This window comes from Venturia canescens, chromosome 9, assembly GCF_019457755.1.
Source record: "Venturia canescens isolate UGA chromosome 9, ASM1945775v1, whole genome shotgun sequence".
In the NCBI taxonomy this organism is placed as follows: Eukaryota; Metazoa; Arthropoda; class Insecta; order Hymenoptera; family Ichneumonidae; genus Venturia; species Venturia canescens.
This window is the reverse complement of record NC_057429.1, coordinates 9,498,774-9,523,711: the sequence shown is the minus strand read 5'-3', so window position 1 is coordinate 9,523,711 and position 24,938 is coordinate 9,498,774. Positions and strand designations below refer to the sequence as shown.

Genomic DNA, 24,938 nt, shown 5'->3' with positions numbered 1-24,938 from the left:
GTTCCTTAACAATTACAATTTTTAATATTTTTCTTTTTTTCATATTAATAATCCTCCCAGTTTAATTTTCGATTAATTATTATCGGCATCATCCACAGTTTTTTTTTTCTTTTTTCTATAATAATATCTCGTAGCATTTGATGATCCTGGGGCTTCGCACATCCTTTTTTCAAGTACTAATTCGTTTTTCTCATTACTTTTTACTTTTCACTTTTATTTCCGTTTTTTTGGTGTCGGCAACGGTGGCATTCACAATTTACCACCGTGTGATTTTTTATTTTTTTAGAATTTTCGCAAAATCGCGTCTCTCGCGCCGATTAAAAAAATTCCCTTTTTCGAGCTCTTGCCAATGACGTCGTCCACGAATCGTCAAGTGCTATTCGAACTTTTGGGACAAAGAGTTTATTTTTTTTTTCATTTTTTTTCATTTTTGCAATTGTTTTTTTAAATAATAAACTCAACATCGGCACGAGCAAGATGAGAAATAACAAGGCTACAACGATCGAAGAATTTTTTAATTTCAAAACGAACATGACTGAAGAAATATAAGTCTCGAGAGCATTTCAAATTTCATTATTGTCGAATAAAATGTCTCTAATTATTGTCCATCGTTGACAACGTCGACGCAATTTTTTTTCTTTTCTTCTCCCTCAAAATCTCGCGTATATGCAAGTAAAAAGTTGCGCAGTTGTTGAATAATGAATACATCGATAAAAAAGAACGAGAGATCGATAGAGTGTTATTGGAAAAATAAAATGATCATTCGAAACGAAAGAATTGAAATTTCTGTCTCAAGTCTTCCAGGCGCATCTGACGATTCGTGACGCGCTTCGGTCTCCTGGTGCCCAAAACCATCATATTTTTCCAAGTTCAGGTACCCCCGAGGAATGTAAGATTCGGAAACAGGCAAAAGAAAATGTACAAACCACTTGTGAATTGCGAGGCTATGCAGTGGAATTGTTCAACAGCAAATTGAAACCGATTATTTCAAGAATTCAAATAAAGAAATTTTGACGTCTCATTCAATTGCTCAAGGGCCTAAAATAATCGGTTGGTGGATGAATAAGGACGAAGGATTGATTTGATTGTTCGTTCGATCGAGAGCTTGACAGTTATCCATCATTCTCTGCTTTCTATTTTTATCAATTAAACTGCATTCGATTAAAATTCTAACGTAGACACTTGTAGAGCAAAATAATATTGGACAGACACTCGACAAGTTATCGAAAATACATTCAACATGCACACACTTCTTGTCACAGCGAATGATATCAATATTATTCTTTTTTTCTTTTCTTTTTCTTTTTTTTTTTTTTTTGTTAATTATGATCAAGTATTACCTATGCTGCCATGTGTACAAACATTATTATTCATTTTCCTCATATCAATTAACCATCCATCACTGAAAATAATTGGAAAAACCGTTTGAAAAAAAAAAAAAACGACTCGATCTCAAAAGCTGCTGCACAACGTCATCGACGTTGAACGAATACACAATTTTTCAATCACGATGTTGAATAATAACGCTGACAGCAATGACAATCGTAATAATACAATAATAAAACATTAATAATAATAATATGGTGGTGCCCAAACGTATAATTATGAAACAATTAAGGCTATGCACTATTTTTTTTTTGTTGCTTTTCTCATTCTTTATCTTAAGGTGTATACACGTTGAAAATTTCAAGTATACTTAATAAATTAATTATGCGGTAAAAGTTAGTTTAGATTGACCGCTCTACTGCATTATTATTATCATTTATTATTTATTTAGACAGTAAAGTTGCGTTCATTTGCGGTGTTCACATCATTTTAAAGCTGATACTCTTGAGAAACTGTGTGTGTGTGTGTGTGTGTGTGTGTGTGTGTGTGTGTGTGTGTGTGTGTGTGTGTGTGTGTGTGTGTGTGTGTGTGTGTGTGTGTGTGTGTGTGTGTGTGTGTGTGTGTGTGTGTGTGTGTGTGTGTGTGTGTGTGTGTGTGTGTGTGTGTGTGTGTGTGTGTGTGTGTGTGTGTGTGTGTGTGTGTGTGTGTGTGTGTGTGTGTGTGTGTGTGTGTGTGTGTGTGTGTGTGTGTGTGTGTGTGTGTGTGTGTGTGTGTTTCGATCGCACAAGATCGAAACACGATTTTTTGTTGCGATTGTTTTGTTCACTTTGTTTTCTTCTCATCGATAGACAGATAGCTTATAATCGTTAATATTTAAGTCGCAATCAATTGCCAATGCAAACGATGCGTCTCACGCATCATCCTTTTATCAAATAACAAACATTATTGATTCCTTATTTCGTGACTTTCGTAACTTCACAGTTGCCCATTTTAGGATACATTTTTTTTTTTTTATATATTTCATGATATTTCATGAAATTCACCAAGGGAGATTTGCGCGGAAACAATGGTGGCAATGATTAAGGATCGATGCATTAAGAATCATCGTCCGTTTGGAAAAGATCGAAATCTCGTTTTTCGTGATACTCGAACGTCGAAAATTCTCGCGTATTTGCGGAGCCACAGGACGACGATAAGAAAAAAATAAGAAAAATGAGAATTTGTGGTTTAGCATAAACCGTGGGGGTCTCTCGATCGGAACAGCAAGATTTTTTGTGTTTTCGTAAAAGGTCAAATATATATATATATATATACGTTTATTACGTTGTAATAAACTTACGAACTAATAGCTCTGTATGGCCTCGTTCCAGTTCAACACCGAATGAATCGTAAGACACTAATAACTTTTTAAGTTGTTATTCGCTTTGTTTCCTTTACCTCGCTTCCAATGATTACCTTCATTCAATTTCTTTCATAAGACGATCAAACATTTTGGTTCCTTTTTTTTTTATTCCTCTATAACAACTTGATTCAATTATTGATTTTTCCGTTTTAATATTTAGTGCTAAATGCTGTTGTCTAACGTTCGTAATCGAATTCTGACGCAAGCGTTTCCTCCTTTTTCCAGACAAATAAACCAACAACTTCACCGAATCGTCATTATTCTCTCGGCTAAATCGGAGCTGCTCACTTGTTATCTCGTTTTTGAATTAATATTATTTTATTATTAATATTATTATACATTTGGTACCAATTTCATTGCAAAACGAACCGTACCGATATCAGACGGATAACGATTTGCATTGTTTGCCGTTGTTTTCTTTTTACTTCTTTGTTATTACTTCTGGTTTTGTTTTTCTTTTACTCTGTTTCTTTCCTCATGTGTTTTTATGCTTAATTTGTTTACGAAATTCTTAACGATGCATCCGTATTCATTCGACGCTTTTGTTTCCCACGTTTAATTCTTACTACGATCGTAATTAAACCGAGATACGTAAATTCGTATATATTTCCTCATTGAAGTGCGGATTTCATAATAAATTTCATCCCATGCCCCCCCCCCCCCCCCTCGAGTGTCACAAGTGGTATAGATTTTTAAAGCTCTATACTTCCTCCATATTTTCTCTTACTCAGTAACTTAGTAAAATAGAATAAATATTAATTGATAAGTCAAGGTCCTTTCGTTACTTTTCTTGATTTGTTAGTTGCTTTCTCTTCTCTCTTTATAATTTTTTAATCATACTTTCCATGACATTATTTCGAAGAGGATGATATATTCTCGCTCCTCGCGTTGGAATCTTTGATGCACTGGAGAGCCGCAAAGAACTGATGTTCATCGATCTTCCTTCCTTGTTTTCCAGTTTTTTCTTTAAATTTTTTTTTTTTTTCACCTCGGGCATTTAATACTGACGGTCGAACGAAGTAGTTCGATCACGATCGACGATTATTTCTTCTCGACTTTGCCGTATTTCATTACTTTTCGTAATGGTAATTCTCAAATGAATAAATAAAATTTCACATTAGGAACGATGAATAAAAGTTTCAAGACAAGAGACACCGATACAACTTCGGCTCGATCCGGTGTATTAAGGATTCCACTCATATTCGGAGCTGAGACGAAAACTCTTGATGTGCAACATTGAAAAAAAAAATAAAAATAAAAATAATAAATGAAAAAACGCTTCCACCTGATGCGGATTTTCAACATTACATCTACCTAAATTGAGGCTTCCTAATATCTACTATGTATAGTGTTTTTATCATTTTCATTGTTTTATTTTAATCCCCCGGCAAATTCACTCCACCCACACACGATTATTGTGAATATTATTGTTACAAATGTTTCATCGGGATGACTGGTTGAAACCGTGCTTTTGTTTTATTTCGATATTTTTGTGGTGATATCTTTTGATCACGGTTAGACCAACTTAATTAAGAACTTGATGATCGATTTGTTCCTTTTTATCGGTTAAGTGATCAAGTTTTACATCGTTTTAGTCGTCGGTTTAGTATTATATATTGAAAATTCATAGTTTCAATTTTCTATGATGCTTGAAAATTCTTAAGCCTAATGAAATTAAAGTTCTCTCGTACTATTCTGCCATAATTGTGAATTCTCACGGGGAGACCTAAATTCCTACGTGTTTTTATTGTTACTGCCTTAGTTACTTTGTTTCTTCTTTACTTCATTATTTCTCGTATGCATTGCATTGATAGGGCTTTCTTTCTCGAGTGTCACTTTCGGTACCCGTGTCACGTGAATTTTTAAAATTAACCTAAACCGCGAAAAATCACTCACAAGAGAGGATTCACTCATCGTTTATCCGGCCGTTCCCGTTTATTCTGCGCGCACATTTTCTAAGATTAATTTATTCCGGCTTTGTAAATGCACCGTAAAAAATAACTGAGACGGCCGATTCTGTCGAGCATTTGACGCGGCTTTTATTATTTTCATTATTCTTTTAATTTACTTCCCTCCTTCAAACTAAGCGTAGTCGCATTTTATGCTTGGCGCAAAAAGAACTTTTAGATTCGCACAATGCTTTTTTTTTTTTTAATAGGCTGAAAATCGTTTAATTTTTTTGAACTTCTTTCGGTTTTTTTCACAAAATCAGTGTTTTTATGATTTGATCGATATGACGAATGAAAAATTTTATGTATTCTTCGCCTAAAATTTCTTTTTTTGCTCCACACGATAAAATTACTTTTTTTCCATACCGAATCTCCAACGATAAAAGTAAGAACGAGTTAAAATTATAAAAGAAAAAGAAACAATAACTATATTAGTAATAAGAATTGTAAAAAAAATATTTGACACTTAGTTTTTAAAATGCAACTTCCTGCTACGATTGTGATTTTCAATTATTCGATTATTTTAGAGATAAACAATTGTTTGAACGTTCTTTCTGCGATCAGCACAAAATTATTGCGGGCATCCTTATATTCTAATGATTCGTGACACTGGATACTGGACTGACGAAAAGTATAGATCATAAAAAAGATATCAGAATCTCTCTCAGCGGATGTGGCACGCCATTTTTCACTCCCTCTCCCGGCTTCAAGGCATTTCTCTTTTTTTTCCATTCTTTCTCTCCTCAGCTCGTTCCATCGAATCAAGCCAAACAGATGAATAAATAAGAATCCGTATCTCTCTGCCTTCTCTCACAAAAAAACTGCGAGATGAAACGTCGATTTGGTCAAAAAAAAAACAAAGAAACATGTTTCTCCAGACGAAGTTGCAACGCAGAAATTCTCTAAATGACTTTGATCATTTCGATTCCCGAATTTAATTGCAACCACAAACCCAGAGATCCAGAGTCCCTAAGCATGATTCATGGAGAAAAAAAAATATTTTTTTTTCTCATCTAGTTCGGACGAAGACGTCATCAAACTTGTGGTGACCAATTTTCGTAACGAAAATAAAATTTATGTATCAAATGCTCGAGAAAAAAATAGCTGAACATTAGATTTTTGGTTGGGGCGAGATCGATAAAGACCGTTGAGCGAGTCCAATTTTCTGCATAATCGTTATTGAAGTTTCTTTGCGAACGGCAACATTTTTTGTTAAAAAATCGGCGAGCAAACTTCGACGACAATATAAAAAAAGGTGGGAGCCTTGATTAAAAGAATAGGCTAAAGAATTCATTGAGCCTAAAATATTTTAGCCTGTGCTTGATTCGAGTTATTGGAGGTCTTCCAAAAAGCCTATGTACACAAAAATAAACTAAAGAATCATTCCAGTGATGATGTGTCAATGGAATTTCATAAGCTATAATACGAATAATGAATCGTGGTAATCGACAGTATCCCTAGGATTTAAGTGAAAAAAGAAAAAATAAAAAACATATGCGAAAATAAGCGTATAAATTCTTAGCAAAATGAAAAAGCACATATTTTATAACAAGAGCGGTGGTGAGTTCTCAACTCTTGGCAACGAAAAAAAAATAAACGGAAAACTACGTTTCGACACGCTTCTAATCTCAAACATGATTGACTAAAAGCACCTTTCGTTTATAAAATCTAACTCCGTTAATTTTTCCCCTTTCAAAAGTTTCACCTCGAATATTTCAGACCGGTTTTCTCCGCGGAATTCCGATGCATCGTCGAAGCGCGGTGGAACAAATGATCGGGAATAAGCAAAACAATTAAAGTACTCGCGATTGTCTCATAACGCGTTATTTCGTTAGTGAAATTTCTTCAATGTAAGGAAAAAATTGGCCACCTCAAGAAGAATTCGGTCCCGATTTCAATCAAATTCATGTTTTTTTTTATGATATACTTTTTGCTTTGTTTGTTTCAGCTGTTTTTTCTTCTCTTTGTTTTCTTTCACTACTTTGAGATATGACACTTGTGGCTATACGAGAGTTTTATCGTAAAACCTTACGATCCCTCTGCCTCTCTTTTTCCTGCTCTCACTCAAATCTTTTCACTCTTATCTTTCTCGCATAAACGAGAGTCGATCTGATTACGCGAAATACATAACTCTCTTTGTGTTCGCGTGCACTGTTATTGCCCGTGCCATCGCTCCGGGCGTTCGATCCTCGCTGCAGCCAGATTGATGAGATCCTTCACCACTGCAAACAAAAATTAATCATTTTTCCATTATTATACGCTTTAGGATAAAAATATTTATTTTCCCATTACAAAAATATTTTACTGCATGTATCGACGACTAAGCCTCTCACTTTTATCAAACTCGTCTCAAATTTTTTCGTTCGCGCATATGAACACTAGAATTTTGCATGTTTTTACCTGTCGTGTTCTTTTTCCACCAAATGATACCTCGCGCGGAATGCAACCAAATGAGCGTAATACGCTGGCGCGGGTATACTAACGGATCTCGTACATCGAACGTAGGTGTGACACAATTGATAAGTAAGACATTGCAATTCGTCGCTGTCGAATTGGTTGTCGTCCCAAAGAACGTGATAATGCGACGGTCTTGACGTTCCCTAAAATAGAATTTCATTGAAAAAAATGATTTTTAACGGGGATGCAAAAACTTTTCAAACGTGTAAATTCATAAATTAAAGAAGATGAACGAATAAGTTGGCAAAATTAGGTGTTTTAGCGGAAGAAAATAAATAAAATTTCAAAATTGAGCGATTTGAATTCAAACTTTAAAGAAATTTGCTGAATGTTCAATTCTAGAATTGCACTAACCTGAATTCCTTGATGACTGCATAGATAAAAGTCAAATTCGGTGGGATGAGTGATGCAAACGTCGACGGTTGTGCCCGCCGGAATATTGCCACTCTTTCCACTCTGTTCTCTCTTTTCAGCGCAGAATAATCGCGTGTGATGTCTTTTTTGAACGACGATAAAAGTTATTCCAGGCTTGTAGTCAACCTCCAGTTTGATGCAAGCTTCTCGTATCGCAGTTAACTCATGCTGAAGAACGTGGAGGAATTGACCTTCCGAAACACCGTCGCGATACAGAATTATCCGATGCGGTTTGTAGCCACCGGTACTCTTGTAGAACATTATCAACAGTTCCCTGAAAATTTGGAAACGATGAAAGAAGTATTAATAACCGTATAAGCTCTAATTCTATTGAAAATTAGTCGACAATTCGTCAATCGAAATTGAACATCCACGTTGTACGTAAAAATATTACGTGCCAGTAAAATGATTACAATTTTCATGAAAATTTTACATTGAAACAGAAAAGCGTGAATTATAATTTTACGTAAAAATTGTACGTGCCAAAGATTGCAATCAAAATTTATGATTCGAAAAGTGAGCAAAGCAAACCTCAATCATTTTCGGAAGAAATCACGAAAAGTTAAAGTATTTTTCTCACCTGACCATCGAACTGAGTTCTTGAATGATTTCTTGTCTGTGTTGTTGTACTCTGACAGTAGCGGCGTAACGCGAAGGATGAGCATCAACGCTTCCAACGACAGCAGCAATACTGGGTTTCTTGTTATCACCGGCAGGTGGATGAGTGACGTCAGCACCGAGGAAAATAACAGGTTCGTTGAAGACTTTGGGTCGGATACTTGGTACCAAAATGCTGTTTATACCGCCCAATTTGACGTTGATTTTCAGGCACAAATTGGAGAGTGTCTGGGGCGAAGTTTTGTTGACATTTTTAGCTTGTACGCACTGAGTCGCCATTCCCAAAAGAGTGTCACCAACGCGTTTCACCTCGGCTATTTTTTTTCAGAATAAAAATAACAAATTGGAATTATTAAATTTGGGAGTCAAGATTTTAATCGTACACTGAATGGGAAAGGAGAAGTTTGAAAACGAGCATGAACTCACCATAAACCGGTGTTTTTCCGGGCAAAATGACGCACACGAGTTGCAAAGTTTGAAAAGTCGATTTGAGATAGCGGAACATGGGTTCGACTTGATCCGGACCGGTGGCATATTTACAGAAACAAGGTTGCCCGATAATCGGCATGCCGGCGTCGTTGCTGATTTTTTGCAGTTGAGTTGTGAAAAGTCGAAGAGCATCTTCACGAACGGTCCTCTGAGGTGCGAAACAGGCTATTGCCCAAACTCTTATTTCAACTCCCGTGTAAAATTGTTTTCCACGCATGTCCCAAACTCCTTGGTTCGGTAGAGCTTGCTGTTTCGTCTTTGTAAAAATAGAACGAGGAATTTTATCATCAAAGACATTTGAATCAAATTATTTAAATATTTCCATATACAGTCGATTGTACAAAAAGGAAATTCTGATTGATAAATTATCGTGAGTATTCGTAATTCAATATCGTCTCACCTGCCCAGTGAGCGAACTGACACGTCCGCCGTACTGCAATTTCGGCGGTGCTAATATTCGACCCCGAACTTCCATCATGCTGTTCGAGATCGTAAGTCCGAATTCCTGAACGTAAGAATCGTTGTTGAAATCGGCTCGTCTCACGAGATTGTTTATTTCTCGTTCCCGATCCGGTGCCGAGCGGGCTGTTGCTTTTATCATCGTTGATGTTTGCATATCCGTCAATTTTTTTATACACCGTTGCCCGGCCACGATATTACAGACCTGCCGATAAAAAAATTCGTTTTTTTTTTAAATACACGCTTTACCATTATTTTTGGACTTTGATTCACCTTTCGCAGCGACTTATGAATTCAACGTTAAAATTGCTTTCCCAAACAAAAAATTGATATTAAAAAAAAAATAATTGCTTTTATTCCGGTTGAGAATCAATACGGACCTCCAGAGGCAAATAAGTGTGTTTGTGCTCTTGTCCTACTTGAAGGCATGGTAAATGAGGATAACGCAGCTTCATTTTGTATTTATCTAAGAAGTATTTTGCAACGGTGCACTCCACCGTTTGGCCGTTCTCCAGTTGCAATGGAAATCTATAACGAAAGAAGCCGAAAAAAAATTAGCACCATTCGCGTAAGTTTCAAATTTAAGATGGATAAATAGTCAGAAAAAGAATGGGTAATTGAAGTGGAGAAACAACTCACGATTGCATTTGAGCGGGTTTTCGTGTGACATTGCAAACCCTGTACTTTCGTCTCATGGTACCGCAGTGAGTGATCTCGATCTTAAGGCCTTTGATCTCTTTGGTGAATTTGACTCTCTGCGAGTCGGTCAACGGTTTCTTTTGGTCGTTTACATCTCGTATGTCGAGTACTTCGCACATGAACTCAATTACGGGTTGGGCTTTGTAGAAGGCGGTTGCCGATACTGTTCGAAAGAGGCAAACTCATCAAATTGTATCCAAAAGAAACAGCAAATTTTTCAAAGACATCGCACTTTCATTTTTTTCGTACGAGACAAGAAACCCAAATAAATGTTTCAGATTCCTTCTCTTTGCCAAATAATCAATAACGAATCACGTAATTTATGCATTATAAAAAACGAACCGCAATCCTCGAAAAACCCTATTTTGTTCCTTGCTTTCCGAGACGAATTTAGTTTTTCAGGTTTCTTTTAATTGATTGCAAAAATAATTTGTTTACCGTCAATGTTGAGCATCATTTTCCATTGCGAGGGTCTGACGGACTGATGAAAGCCGAACCAGACTTCCCGACCACCTCCCAAAGGATGGTAGTAACCATCGGGTGTGCTGAAGAAAGATCTGCCAACGGGCGTGTACGTCATGGACGGCAAATGCCTCATAACAACATCGAGAGCTAAAATAGCATCGTAAGGGATTTGCCGTGTTCTACCCTCGAGAGCTTCTTCAAGGGCGAACAAAGAAACTTGGGCTATCCACTTGATTGCTACGCGAAACACTCTGTCTTTTCCTTCTCCGGGCAGTATTACCTAATGAAGGGAACAACACAAAGGAAACAATAGATATGACAAATTCACGCAACAAAACATGATTGACAGAAAATAAACGTGACTGACAAATTCGAAAGCTCCTGATATACGAGAAAAATTCTAAGATTACCTAATTGCTCCAAATTTCAACAACAATAATTTAATACGACAATAAGAAAATTCATTGAATTTACGTAATCGGGAATACGTCAAGTCAGAAAAATACGTTACTTTGTAATATTTTTCTGAATTTCTAAATGGATAGCTCACGAATATAGTGAAAAAAAAGGAAAATCAATTGAATAATTGCATACCTCTAATTCTAATTTGTCATTGCCAATGGGCAAAGGATCCCTCGTGTAGAGATTGTTTCTTCCATCGAAAACGGGCTTGAGAGTGCCGAAAATCTTGCTATAGGCGTGTACCATCGTTTCGATTATCTCCCGATTAACTTTACGTGGACATTTATCAGGTTGTATATTTATATCGTAATGATGAACGTAGCCCCTTGGCATTGAAATTTGGAAGTGATTGGCTCTCAGACCTATAGGTCGACCTTCCCGTCCTATGTTTGGCCTTCGTGGACATGAGAACACTATGCAAATGAAAGATTTTTTAATATATTAATAACGAAACAATTTATAGACCCAAAAAAAAAAATTTTATTGGAGATTTGTAAACTTTGAACGGCTTTTCCAGATTTTTGGTTGAAATTTTATTACCAAGTTTCACAAATTCAACCAATTATTTTGAATGCCTTGAACATTATTGCAAAACTATGAATTTTATTCTATATGAATTGGATGACAAATGATTAGCTGAAATAAGGTAAAAAAAAGTTTGAATCGCTTACTTGGCAGTTCAGGTGGCTGCGGAGGAGTGTGTGTCTGTTGTGCGGGAACAAGGCCCAATGAGCTCGAAGCAACAACGCTGCTTCCTGTGGCTCCCGCAGCACCAACAGCCGTGCTGGTCGTGGGCCCGGGTGGCGGGGCTGAAAGACCCAAAGGAAAAAAAGAAAACTCCATGAATACGGTTGAAAAAAGACTGACAGTGAAAAACCAATATCAATTCATCAATAAATAAATTTATAAAATAGTTAGTTTTAATTAAAAAACTCAAAGTCTAGAAATCAATTTTATGGATATTCTTTAGATGGTTACCAGTGATTTCCTCCATTCTCCGTTCTTTGTATACACTTGTGTTCAGAAGTTCAGCGTAACTGCGTACTTAGCTATTAGAGAAGGTCGAGGAGATAAAAAAACAAGATTTTTGCTCGAAAACAAATTCAAACTGTTTGTTTTTTGTCATTGTTGTGTTATTTTATTTTTTGTGTTTTCCCATGGAGCAACCAACGAGAGATGCAAAACAGAAAGACAATTTAAATAAGTTGCCGCAGAGAAAAAATTCTTTCGGGATTGGGAGAAGAAAAAAATAACAAAAAAAAACAATCCTGTCGCAACAGACATCAGCGGTTTTTTCCTCTATCTCCTTAATTATCTTCTCCGAACTTGTTATTCCAGTTGACTTTCAAAACAAAATTTCTCAGTATCAGGGCCTTGCTTGATTAAACCACTTTAATCAACAGACAATTATTTTAATTGGTGAGAAATGACTTTAGTTCTCACGATTTTATTTATCGATCACTTTGCGGCAATGTTCTTTGAAAATTAATGGGGAATGCATCAAATTTTCATTGTTTCCATTATTCGTTGACGTACAGAAAATGGGTTGAGAACAATTATCACTTTGAATTATTTTCTAACCTACAAATCGACTAAAAAAATACTCATAAAAATTAGACTGTGGAATTTCATAATAGAATAGAATGCACAAACATTGTATTCATGTCGTTTTTTTTCAACCTTCTTAATTCCAAACAAATGATTTTCAAGATAATGGAAACCAGAAAATTTATTTAAAAAATCATACATTTACAATGAAACGGGGAAACGAAAAATCAAAACTGCGTTCGTATTCGACTACGAAAAATATAGAATGGACCCACAGTTTTGATTTCGACAGGATAAGTCACGGAATTGAAAGGAAAATCGTTGTTGTCGAATTTCTAAGGGAATTCTGTAGCGTGATTTTTACGACGACACATGGGCGAATTTGATGACGAGTCGTTCGTAGAATGAACGATGACGAAAAGTCTGGTAAAAATTCGTGGAAATATTGTTAGAAGACGTGGAGTAAAAAGCGTTTAGGCTGGAAAAATCAACGAGGATGGTAGGTAAAACAGGAGTAATTTGCTATCTAAACGGAATTGAGGTCGAAAAAGAAACAAAATGAGACTTGTGAAAAGCATTAGGAATAGGAGCGTGGTTATCGAGGCGAAAGATCGAGGTAACGTGAAGTAAAAAGGAAAAAAGAAGCATGGCATCGGTGCTCAGTACGAGAATAACGAAACGTAATTGGTTGAGGATGTAATATTGAGTAAAGCGTGGATAAAATAGTAAAAGTGACGGGTAGGAGAAAATATAATCTGCCTGTTGAACAAAACGGGGGTTCATACGGGGTCAAACGGACAGAAACGTTTTTCGTAAAGACAACGATGAGGCACTCAACTCCTAAAATTGACTTTCCCATACATTTTTTTCCCTTTTACCTTAATCTATAACAATTTTGCGTTAAAAAAATACTTCGAAACAGTGATTACGACAGCGGTAACGAACAAAGGGCCGTATGTGCGAGTGGAATGGAAAAAAAAACGAGAAAAAATACACACACATGCACACGCGCAACGAGCGAGTGGCGTGTGTACGAAGTTCTCTAGACTCGCCTAGACAAACGTCTGATCGCCTCCCTCGTGTGTATGCCCACGTATTTCATTGCATTCACATGACGCATACACACGACGGCACAAATGCAGTGGTGTGAGAATTTTTCTTCGTGTTCCTTATTCCCCATTTTTTCTTTTTGTTTTTTTTTCTCTTCTCCACAATTCACCCAATCCCGCCAGGCATCGAACATTATTTAACTACGGATACTCACGCTGACCTACGGGATACATTTTTAGCAGCCGAAGATTTGCAAAAATTTATACTTCTATTAAAAAAAAAAATTTTTCTTTTCGTTTTCGTATCACTAAACAAATAAGTAACAAAATTTAACACAAAAAACCCACTGTCCGCACAACACCACTTCCCTACAACACACACTCTGCCCGAGCTAGACTGGCCTTCTGCAACAATGGCCGACGCGGGGACGCCCACCATTGGATAATATTCAACCAATAAAACCCCAAGCGTTGCGTTCAATCAAGTACCCATGAACCCTCGGGCCCTACACTCTTCTTCTCCAATTTTGTTTTTACAAGTCTATTCTGTTGTGGAAACAGAAAACAGAAAATGTATCTACTAAATTTTCATCATTGAAATACAAAATAGCCGTTTTATACAAGTTCGAGAGTGAGTGACGGATCATATTACGCATCGAGTAGAAGCACGAATCACACGTTCGTTGTGCATATTACTTGCACAAATACGAGGAATACGAGTGCGATAATATCATATAAGTCATTGAAGCGAATGCGGAAATCTTGTGAACTTATGGCGTGCAGTATTTTTTATACCTGCCTGGAAAATATTAATAGAGATACAACAAACGTTAAAATGGTTAATTGTCAAAAATAAAAATTAATTTTCAGTACTGCGAATAACCCGAACTTCGTACTTTGACAAGATTATTTTCGTTCTTTGCATTGGAAATCAAGAACTATAAAAAAATATCAACAAATTAGAAAGTTTCGAAAATAGAAATTAATTTAGCATCATTCGAGGCTTCCTTTTTATTTTCATTTCTTTATTAGATGCATTCACCAACGCCATTTACGTATGACGAATGTGTTCATCTAATAATTTTAATTTGCTTTTGTTTCGATTGTTTTTACTGAAATTTTTAGGAAAACGACGAATCACGAATTCAAATTTGGCGGGTCGCTCTGCATAGCGTTGTGATCGGTGAAAGTTGGCAGTCCTGGAAGTCTCGCGAATAGCTTCAAAGCCTCGCGCATCGTGCGGTCCTGGTCAGCGATCGCGTGAATCTTTTATCACATTTTCGCGATGGCTGTTGCTCGACAGGGAGTTTGGTCGCATTCCGCTGGTCTGGTCAGTGCAATCGCGAAACAATTGAAGCTCGTAAATTTTAAGCCGGTCGCAAAAATCACTGTTAAGTTTGATCCTTTCGAAGAACGAGTGAAACATGCAAGGTTAGTTCACCGGAAACAAACGAATCTTTCAAGATTTTTTTTATCGATCATTCCATGAGCGATAAAAATTCTTCACACTCGTGAAAGAGCAACGGAATCGACAAAATAAATTTGCTTGGCAATATTTGTGACAACAAAGCGGTTTTTTTCAAAAATTCAGTCAGCTAAGATTTTCCCATGTGAGAAAATGTTTTGCAGAGCGTACCAACTTGACGAATTTACTAGAGGAGAATTAAATAACAAAAAAGGGTCGAAAGTTTTTTTTATCATTGCAAAATTCCGATTTCGAAACAGCAATAAATATTTTTTTCTGTTATACATTTTCTTACGAAAATTCATCGAATTTTTTTTTTTTTTCATTGTACAATGTACGTAAGTGTGGAAGTACGTCAGTAGTTATTGAATAAAGTCAATATAATCCGCGCATGCGCGCTCAGAACCGAACTTTTCCGTAGATTAGCGGAGTGGACCGAGTTCTTCGCTGTTATTTTTAGACAAATTGCTTCTCAACGATCGAAACTTGGCGAATAGTAGTGACATTTTTTTCGATTTCCGAAGAAAATAGTAATTGGAATATTTTCTGTCAATCAGTGGACAATATTTTTCTTATACTTCATTGTTTCCGAATATTTCATCGATCTTTCGTAAAGTGTGACAGTTCGACCGAGGGTGTGTTCCATTTAAGTGTTTACACCCCTAATCGCGTTTCGATAGGAAACTTGGATTCTTCGACCATTTTTTTTGCGTGACGATTATTTCTTGAAACAGTATCCAAATAAATTGTGACAGAACCTTGACACAAATTGTAAATTTCCATATAATTAAACGTAGTTCCGATTTTTTCAGAGTCGCAACTCCAAAACCACACAATTGTGTTCCATGAATTTTTGTGTCTGTGTCTCGGCTCTCGGAAAGTTCAACCAATAAACATGGCAACTTGAATGCGAAAAAAGACATTTTTTTCCAAGCGAAATCATGTATTACTAAAATAACCTAAGTAATTTTGTTGGAAACATTCTAAAATAATATTCCGAAGGAAAAAATTGTTTCAAAAGAAAAATTCAATTTACCACTGCATTGTCCACATCCGTACGCTTTGCCAAGCATAGAAACCGCGGCGGTAATACGGATCGTACTCAAATCCGGGATGGGGATCGGTTGTTGATCCAATTGAGCCATTTTTCAATCTGCAACAAGCATTTAAACAAATTCGAATGAATAATAAAAATAAATAAATAAATAAAAACAACCAAAAAATGTTCACCTCGCCTGTAAAATGACTAAAACAATTTAATAATTATTTCTTTTTTTTCAGAGATCTCTTCTACTACATTTCTGCTTCAAAAATCGCAAAAACAAATCCATTTTGCCAACTGAAGGCGGATGTTGTTTGTGATCGCTCCGAACCTACTGTTACCTGCAATCTCCGTGAGTTTTTATTATTATTCGATTAATCGAATGAGCCAATAAAATTCATCGAATTATTTTTATTTAACACGAAATCGCGATTACTGAATTTCGCGTTTTACTTTTGAAAAAAAATAAATACGAATTCTGTGGCAAATTCTTTGAACAAAATGCATTATTTGGGTACCAGAAATTGATGCGTGAAGGTTCGAAAGTTCAAACGAACCGGTTTTTTTTGGAATTTTCTCATCCGGTTTAAGAAAAACACAAACTGCGTTTGATTGAATATTCACAAAATATATTCTCGTTCGTAACAGCATTTCGAGGGTCTCGTAACACGTTTTTTATTTTTGTTTTTCTCTGACAGTGTCCGGTGAGAAGATAATTTTCAAATTGGGTAATTTGGATGCTCTTGACGTGTTAAAACTGTACAACAAGCACGTGAGTTCGCTGGTGCCGGAAGAAGTGGTCGAAGAAAAAGGAAAACCGAAGAAGAAGCTGAAAAAGAACATAAAGATCAGGATACCTCGACGTCGCCGTTAAATAAAGTGCTAAATACAGCGAAAAATAAGCTCACACGAAGCGGAACCTACGTCAGATAATTTGAAAAATAACAATAGATAATCGAAATAAAAGAGACACGAAAACGGGAGAGCGAGCGTTACTTTTTTATGAGATAAACAATTATCGTGGGAGAGGGAAATTTTGTAGGCGCTTTAGGAGCGATAATAAACAAAATTGAAAAAATCTATCGATTATCGAAGCTTCTGAAGAGTGAAAAAGAAAACAGGAACAAATTACCTACATCGTCAATTCACAGAGAGCCAAGAATTAGCTCTGTCATTAATAGAACAAAGAAGATCGAAGGCTTTGAAAAGTTTTGCAATAATCCCTGATTTTTTATTGTAAAAAAGAGATATTAAAATGGCGGGCAAAGGACGCAACAAGGATTATAATATGCAGCTGATCGAGACGCTTTACAACCAAGTGCCAGCCTTCACCGACGTCTTTGACGAAGACACTTGGTACACATTTGTAACTTGCTTCGTCGCTGGCACTTTTATAGTCGTTTTTATTCTCTCAAGATTCATAACAATCAAGCCAGTCGCGTAGATCGCGAGTCTTCATTTCTGCATTTCCTTTCGTTCTTTCCATTCGCGAATTTGACTAATTTTCATAAGTTTTTTTTCCTTTAATTTTTTATTTAATTTTCAGGTGAAATTTGAGCTTCGTTTTTTTTACCCCTGTTTCCTTAACTGCCCATTTTCGCAGGTGGATCATTGACGAATCATGAGAAGTTCACCCTGCGATTTATTAGGGATCTCGCAATACGATGAAAAGTGTGAAAAGTGAGTGAAAAAATTGACGAATGATGGGCACCGACGTTGTATTAGTTTTGTAAATACAATTTTGTGAAATTTATCAATTGCTCAGAACTTATGATCGTTCATTTGTCTCCTTCCTTCCCCCGGAAAAAAAAAAAAAAACACTTCTTTGCCCACACAAAACAAATCGCAATACTCAAGTTTGAGGAAGTTCACAAATGATTCTGAAGTTTCCAACGTTTGAGTCCAACGAAATGATCTAAAAAATTGTTCAATAATTCCAACAATTCTCCAATTTATTTCCTGCCGAATTTATACTTCGTAGTTTTTCAATCTACACAATTATGATTCGTGATATAAAAAACTGATGGATGTACCATTTTGTTTTCATTCATTTCGTTGCACTCCAACGTTGGAAACTTCAGCGTCGTGTTCACGAGAATCTAATGGAAATCGAATATTCCAACTTTAAGAGTTGTTGAAATTCGAAAATAAGCTATTCTAGTCTAGTTGTCGACAAAAAAATTAACGAAAATAACATTTTTTCAATGGTTTTACACTGGCTCTTATCGCAGGCACACTTTCTGTGCGACGATTTGGATTTAATGAAATAGAATCCTCCCAACTTTGGAGAGCCAAAAACGAGAATAAGAAAATAGTTTTTAGATATCTATGATGTCTTGAGAAGGCCTTGTTACCGGTGAAAATCACTTGGGAATGGAAAAAGAAAAACACTTATTTGAGAGGTTAACGAGTAATAACGACATAAACGGTGGAAGGTTTGACAACACACCGTGAACCAGCTGGTTTAAAATACTAAAATATGCATACGCATGTGAATAGAAAATGACTGTTGTCACACTTTGCTTGACGATTTTACTACGAAAGTATTTAAGGAAGTTGAGGCATTAGAACGAAAATGATGTCATCGCTTTTAAACCGATTGCATCTTATAGAGTGAAGTGTAAAAAAAAAATCAGTCAAATTTTCAGACAGTTTAGGAGCGTCGTTGCTGAGAAAAATCAATAACAATTTGGGCCAAATAACATGTAATCTTATGGAAGTCAAGACACATTCAGTGATATCTCCGTTACAAATGATGCTAAAAATATGAAATTTTTTGGGCAACATGAGCAAGGCTTGCTGAATAATGTCAATTTTTTTTTTTTCAGATTTATACGACGCTGAAGTTTGCAACGTTGGAGTCCAACGAAATGAAGGAAAAAAAACATTTGTAATTCACCAATTTGTTTATTTTACGAAGTATCGGTGCAGGTTGAAAAAATACAAATTGCAAATTCGACAGGGAATGAAATTGAAGAATTACTAGAATTATTGGAGAGTTTTTTTTATCATTTCGTTGGACTCCAACGTTGCAAACTTCAGCGTCATAGATTTATTATGAGATTTTCTGAGATTATATTAATAATAATCTATTTCACGTACAGTTTTTTGAGGCTAAGATCGTCACCGTTCGTGTTTTTGAACGAGCTCTCGCTCGTTTTTCGTCTTTTTTCCCCAGCTTTTCTTTAAAGTGTATGCAACATTGCCAAACTGTAAACTGGCATAACTTTTCAAAGGTACAGGTCATAACTTTTGGGTAAAAAAAATGACTGTACAGCCTCAACTTCCTTAAACCGCTAGCGACTATATTAAAAATTTATCAATCTCAACAAATAAATTAAACATAATTTTAATTGCGAGAATAAATAATCGTTTCTTCGATCATGAAAAGAGATAAAAAGTTTATTTGCTTTTTCGAATTACAAGTAACGTACGATCTTCCTTAAATCGTTGGAATTTTTCTTTTTTTTCGTCAATATAAAAAAAAATAAATGAAAGTGATTTGAATATTTGACACGGTAACGAAAGAAATTGTTTCCCAGCGTGTTTCAAGAGGCGAACTTCAATGCCGTGGAAAAATCACATTTTCATTTTTCCCCATAGGCCACTTTCTATTTTGTTTTCTTTTATTATAATTTTCGAATAGAGCCGGACTTTCTGTATGAGAATTTCAAATTTTGCCATACTTTTCATATTTCGTAGAATTCCTTAAGCCTTAATAAGGACCGGTCTGGTCGGAAATATTGAGCACTAATTTGGTCGGACACTCCGCTTGTAAAATTCGTCGACATTGTGCACAAATTTCGTGTAAAAAAAAGGTCCATTCCGAGGTGAAAATCCCCGTCCCCAAAAGGCTTAATTACGGTCTCCACGAACGTATCGTTAATGGGCTTTCCCAGAAGTTCATTGTTTTCATATCGAGGTCAAGACTTCTCTTGAAGGAGAAGAAAAACGTTGGAAAAGTTTACTAAAGTTTGTTTCTTTTCGCCAAGCTGCTCGAGACTTTTCGATAACTTTTCGGTAAGACTGTACGCGAAACGATGGGAGAAAACATTGCGGTGACTCGAAGCCAAGAACCTCCGTACATAAATACGGGGGACAAAGCTCTACCGCACGCACATTCAATTCCTTCCCCCCCCCCCCTCCCCTCCCGCACCTTCCCCTTCCTCCCTTCTTTCAAGCGAAGAACGAATACGTTCCTGACGATTAAACAACGAGATTAAGAAGCTCGTGCACCGTTGTAAAAAAAACTGTTCATTCCATGGGGTTTCGAAGGAACGGAGGAATAATTTCCGGTTTGTAAAAAATTCATCACGAGAATTTCGGAGACGAAAGGCGGAGCGAAAAAATCACTTTTGCGATTTTTCAACCCTGTTAAAATTAATGAGAGCTGTGAATTTATCAATTTCGCAAATCATATGGTCAAGAGGACCCCAACGCAATGAGTTACCGGTCGAGAGATTGCATTTTTGCAATGACGCTGAAGTTTCCAACGTTGGAGTCCAACGAAATGGTCTAAAAAAACTCTCAAATAATTCCAGTATATCTCCAATTTTGTTCCCTGTCGAATTTCCAATTCGTCATATTTCAAGCCACATCATCAATAATTCGTGAAATAAAAAAATAATGAATTATAATTATTTTTTTCGTTCATTTCGTTGATCTCCAACGTTGCAAACTTCAGCGTCGTATTTTTGCAAATTGTGCGAAAACGATCGTTGGAATGCGGGAATAAATCATGCGATCCATTTTTCCGCGAAAGAGCTTGGAAAAATGCAGCAAACACGTGGTTTTATCAAAAGTAAATGCGTGGAGGAATAAAAAAAAGTGAGGGACCGATGGCCGATAACTCGGGCGGATCTCTCTCGCCGCAATCCAATATTAGCGTTAGGAGATATATTATTCGTCTTCCTTTTTTCCGCACGATGCGAAATTTTACGTGTGGATAAGTGCGACGTCGATAAGGAGGGGATCGAACAAAAGCCTGGGGTTTCTCGAATCGATGTGAGCGTTGAGTAAAAAAGTCAGTTGGTGCCTCCGCCAATGGGGACTCGCGAGATGAAAAAAACAAAGAAAGAAAAAAAAGAGGAAAAAATGAACGAAATGAAACTCGAGAAACGCTCCGCGAGATGCATTTACCGGCAGCAGACCATTTTTCGTATCGAATCGGAGGGTCAACATTTTTTCGAAGCCTGTGCAATTTCGGGGGGGAGAGACGAAAGGATGCTGGAAGTCAAAAAACAAAGTGCACGAGAAAAAAATGCCTTCGAACGAAATCCAAGATTTTATTTGATTCATCATTTAAAATCAAATTTACAAAAATGAATGAGTAAATATACAAATAAATGTAAACGAAAAAGCAGGATCATTGATCGATCAGTTCTTCTTGATTTTAATTCTCATTGATAATCACGATTTAATTGATCGTTTTCAGAACAACCTTTCATCAATTGTTAAAAAATATTAATCGTTTTGTTTGTAAATGAAAAAACGAAAATGAAAATGGATAATAAAGGTGGGCGTGCTGGAGGTCACGTCAGTTTATTTTTCATTCTTTTCAATTCGAAAAATGAGGAGCGTTATATTTTCGAGTATTTACAATTCAAGGACCAGGCTGCTGTCCAGGCTCAATAATTACGAAAAGTGTTATATATATGTGAGGCAAAAAAAAAGCATGGGATTCGTATTTGTATAATGGTGTGGTACACGGAGAGCATGGTGAGAGCGGAGCGAGCTAACCTCGAACCGGGGCCTTGGAACTCGGTGCTCAAGAGAGCCGAACGACGAACGAGAGGGAGAGAAAGAAAAAAATGAAAGAAGTAAAAAATAATAAAAAGAGGAAGAACAGAGGGAGAGAGAGAAAGGGACAGAGCGAGGGAGAAGAAGAGAGAAGAAAGAAGTTGTGGAAAAGAAAAGGAGGAGTTTGAATCCGCGAGAAAGCGTGTGGCTGCTGCACGAGCTTCTTGCAGCCATGCTTTTCCCTCTCTTTCTCTTTTGCATACCCTTTCTCTTTCCCTCTTCCGCAGTCTCCGTCGAGTTTTCCCTCTCCCTCTCTTTCTTGCACTCTGTCGTACTCTTTCACTCAACTTGTTGCACGATAACGGTCCAATGAATATCCAGGAATGAGGTATATAACTGGATCGCGGTATTTCGCGAAAAATAGCTCGAAGAAAGCGCGCAAAAAATACGAGGTCTCGTGAAAAATCGCGAAGCTTACGAAAACTCTAAATTGACATTATACGAATGTGTCACGAACGTTATTCGATCGTAGATAAACCACCGAGTTTGTTAGTGTCACATTCAAAATTCAATAATAAAAAACAATCATGAAACAGAGGTTGACGGAACGTTCAATTTGTTTGAACCGAAACTACGCACAATATTATTACATTTACGGACGTGCAAATTTGGAATAAACTTGTTTCCATCAGATAATCAACGCTCGCAATAATCTAGTTAATCTTAAAAAGAAAAATCTCTTGTGAGGAGCGGTATCGATAAGATTGAATGAAAAAATTCGATAGACGATCATTTCGGAGGAGTTCGACGAAAAAAAATAAATGACATCTCCCGAGGTAAGAACGAAAGATGGCGTTGACGTGACACAAAGTGATCACATACAACGAGTCGAATCTCATGATCAAAAAGAAAATATCGAAGAGCAAAAAATAATCGGAGAAGGAAACAAAATTGAAAGAGTAAGAAATGTGAACTTACCCGATGTATGGTGAAAACTCACTGTTGAAGAAAAAACGGCGTTTGTCTCATTAACACGCGAATTACTTCGAGGATTGATCCCCGGAAAGTTGAACTTCGCGAAACAAAATTTCGCGCAATATCCAAGATTGTTTTTTTTTATCGATATTCGTAAATATGTTACACAGGAATACGATTTTTCACAAAACTACACACAGGTCACTCACTACATTTCCCTGGCAAAAGTTCAAGGGATCGCGAAGAGAAATAAAAAAAAACAGACTGAAACGCACACGGAATGAATAAAAAAACAAAGTTGACAAATTTATACACCATTGCACGAAGGAATGAGGGTTAATAAAATAAATTACGTTCCATTATTAGAGAACTTTTTTCTTTTCGGAAAAGCATGAAAAACCGCGACTGTAATGACTCGCCGGGAGGAATAAATCATTTTAGCGCGAAGAAAGGGGCCGAGAGAGCGAAAAGTCGCGTAAACAACCTGCCGCTACGACGGTCACGAGACGACTGAGCAGCACAGGAGGCCAAGTTTCGACTGTGTGGGCACGCGTGTGTGTACGTTTCTGTATATATACAGATCTATATAAGTGAATATATACATAAATACATTCGCGAGTTATTCAAGAAGTGCACACAAAAGCTCCAGCAAGATTTTTCCTTACAATGGCAACCATATTGTTTTCGTTTTTTTCCGCCTTTTTGCTTTCTTCTCCCTCTTTCTTTTTCGCCTCGATACTTCGCGCCTGACCGTCGCAGCAGTGACGTGTGCATAGTTCGCGAACCCGGCGAACCGAGAAACAATGATGGACGCGCGGCGATCATCCATCAGCCGTCCATCAAACCACGTGGACCGTCGAGCAACCAAACAGAAACCCTCGCGAATTACATGCCACGTAAATTTTTATTCTCACGAAAGCTGCTTCTTATACACAGCGAATTATTTGCGAAATTTATCATGAATTTGCATTTGCTACTTCATCCATGATTACGATTGTAAACTGACATGAGTAAACTGCCCGAGGTGATAAACTTCTATTATTTAGTAGTAGTAGTGGTGGAGTTTTACATGCATACCCTTTTCGGGTTTTTACATGGTGTGTTTTTTCTGTATTTCCTCTATTTTATATATCTCCACTATTCGTTTTTCTTTCCCACTGTTTTTGTTTTTTCCACTACACACACTCTGGACCTACTTTTTTTTACGTGGGTTCCGAACCACAGAGAGTACAGCTTTGGGACACTTAGAAAAATCCATTGGTGTCGGCGTCGGGAATCGAACCCGGGCTCGCTGGGTGGGAGCCGGGCCCGCTACCACTGAGCCACTGCCTCTCTACCTTCTATTATTTATTTTTTTTTTTTTTTTTTTCGTAAACAACACAACGGTGATACTTGAATGAAGAATACAAAATATTCATTCACTCTCACGACGATTTGACTTTTAAATTCACAAATTCGATGAGTTGTGTCCTTGAGATGACCGTCAATTCCCGTTTCGCACGTATACATCATGGATGGACGCGAAAACATTTGAAAAATAAACTGGAAATATTCGAACATGCGAAATTCGCGCCGCTAGACTCTGTTTGTATTTAATGTTGAAAAGTTAATACGTATGTGTGACGTTAACGGTTATTAGTCACTGTGCGCGCATCCGGCGACAGTTTTGTCTCGATGGCAGTGCGTACCCTCGTGTTATATATGTACGAACGGACAAGATCCATGGCACGTATACAAAGTGTTCGAAAAGTGAAGTTCCCAATTTATAGGGTCAAATTAATATTGAAACCCTGGAGCGAAAAATCTTTTAACTATTTACTGCACTCAACGGTAACGAATCGGCTGAGCGGGGGAAGTGCGGCGTGAGCGGAGAAAAATGGAGGAATGCGTGTCAAGCAGTACCGGCGCGTGGCTCCCTCCACTTCTCGTCCTATGCGCTGATTGGCCATCAATAATCGGTTAAAATTCCGTGATCGGAGAATGGTGAACGAAATTGACAAAAGACTTTCATCTTAATAACTTGTCAAACTATCAATTTTAGAAATTTCAAGTGCGACTTTTCAAACACCCTGTATATAAATATTTTGACGAAATGTGATAATATTCTCGATCACTTTTGCCCATATCTCCGTAGCATCTTTAAAAACGCGAAGAGAATACGTGCCACAGAAAATGGACGAGTTCAAACGAAAATACACGAAAAATATAAGCAATAATAAAATGCCCGTAGCGAAAACTCGTTTCGTGCGATAGAACAAGGAGTCACTCACGTATGTATGCGCTCGCTACTCACACGATTCGCGAACCGGTCCGTGCAAAATGTGTATGTAATATAAATATACATAAATATGTGTGTACTTTCGAAGCCGAAGTATTTTTC

General features: G+C 36.9%; 2 protein-coding genes across 3 annotated transcripts; one reads left to right on the top strand and one right to left on the bottom strand.

The window, feature by feature from the left end:
* Positions 1-1,995: 1,995 nt before the first annotated feature.
* On the bottom strand, positions 1,996-23,914 carry AGO1 (protein argonaute-2). 2 transcript variants are annotated; one of them, XM_043429340.1, is made up of 13 exons: positions 22,562-23,914; positions 15,839-15,955; positions 11,412-11,558; positions 10,873-11,153; positions 10,252-10,558; positions 9,754-9,976; positions 9,495-9,642; positions 9,056-9,319; positions 8,593-8,911; positions 8,129-8,480; positions 7,489-7,822; positions 7,078-7,277; positions 1,996-6,899 (listed from the first exon to the last, which is right to left on the bottom strand). In XM_043429340.1, the coding sequence occupies exons 2-13, from the start codon at positions 15,945-15,947 to the stop codon at positions 6,791-6,793; spliced, it is 2,793 nt and encodes a 930-aa protein (XP_043285275.1). In that variant the 5' UTR covers positions 15,948-15,955; positions 22,562-23,914; the 3' UTR covers positions 1,996-6,790. The 2 variants fall into 2 exon arrangements, with proteins under 2 accessions (XP_043285275.1, XP_043285276.1); XM_043429341.1 differs by having other exon boundaries at positions 11,412-11,549.
* On the top strand, positions 14,546-16,938 carry mRpL53 (mitochondrial ribosomal protein L53). Its single transcript, XM_043429345.1, has 3 exons — positions 14,546-14,768; positions 16,084-16,196; positions 16,543-16,938. Exons 1-3 carry the CDS (start codon positions 14,623-14,625, stop codon positions 16,716-16,718), a joined length of 435 nt encoding a protein of 144 aa, XP_043285280.1. The 5' UTR covers positions 14,546-14,622; the 3' UTR covers positions 16,719-16,938.
* Positions 23,915-24,938: the final 1,024 nt, after the last annotated feature.

Coding starts and splice junctions, on each gene's coding strand:
- mRpL53 (XM_043429345.1), top strand. CDS start 14,623: ATGGCTGTTGCTCGACAGGGAGTTTGGTCGCATTCCGCTGGTCTGGTC. Junction 14,769..16,083: donor GAACGAGTGAAACATGCAAG/GTTAGTTCACCG, acceptor CTTTTTTTTCAG/AGATCTCTTCTACTACATTT. Junction 16,197..16,542: donor TACTGTTACCTGCAATCTCC/GTGAGTTTTTAT, acceptor TTTCTCTGACAG/TGTCCGGTGAGAAGATAATT.
- AGO1 (XM_043429340.1), bottom strand. CDS start 15,947: ATGGCTCAATTGGATCAACAACCGATCCCCATCCCGGATTTGAGTACG. Junction 9,977..10,251: donor AATGATGCTCAACATTGACG/GTAAACAAATTA, acceptor TCTTTCGAACAG/TATCGGCAACCGCCTTCTAC. Junction 9,320..9,494: donor ACACTTATTTGCCTCTGGAG/GTCCGTATTGAT, acceptor TTTTATCGGCAG/GTCTGTAATATCGTGGCCGG.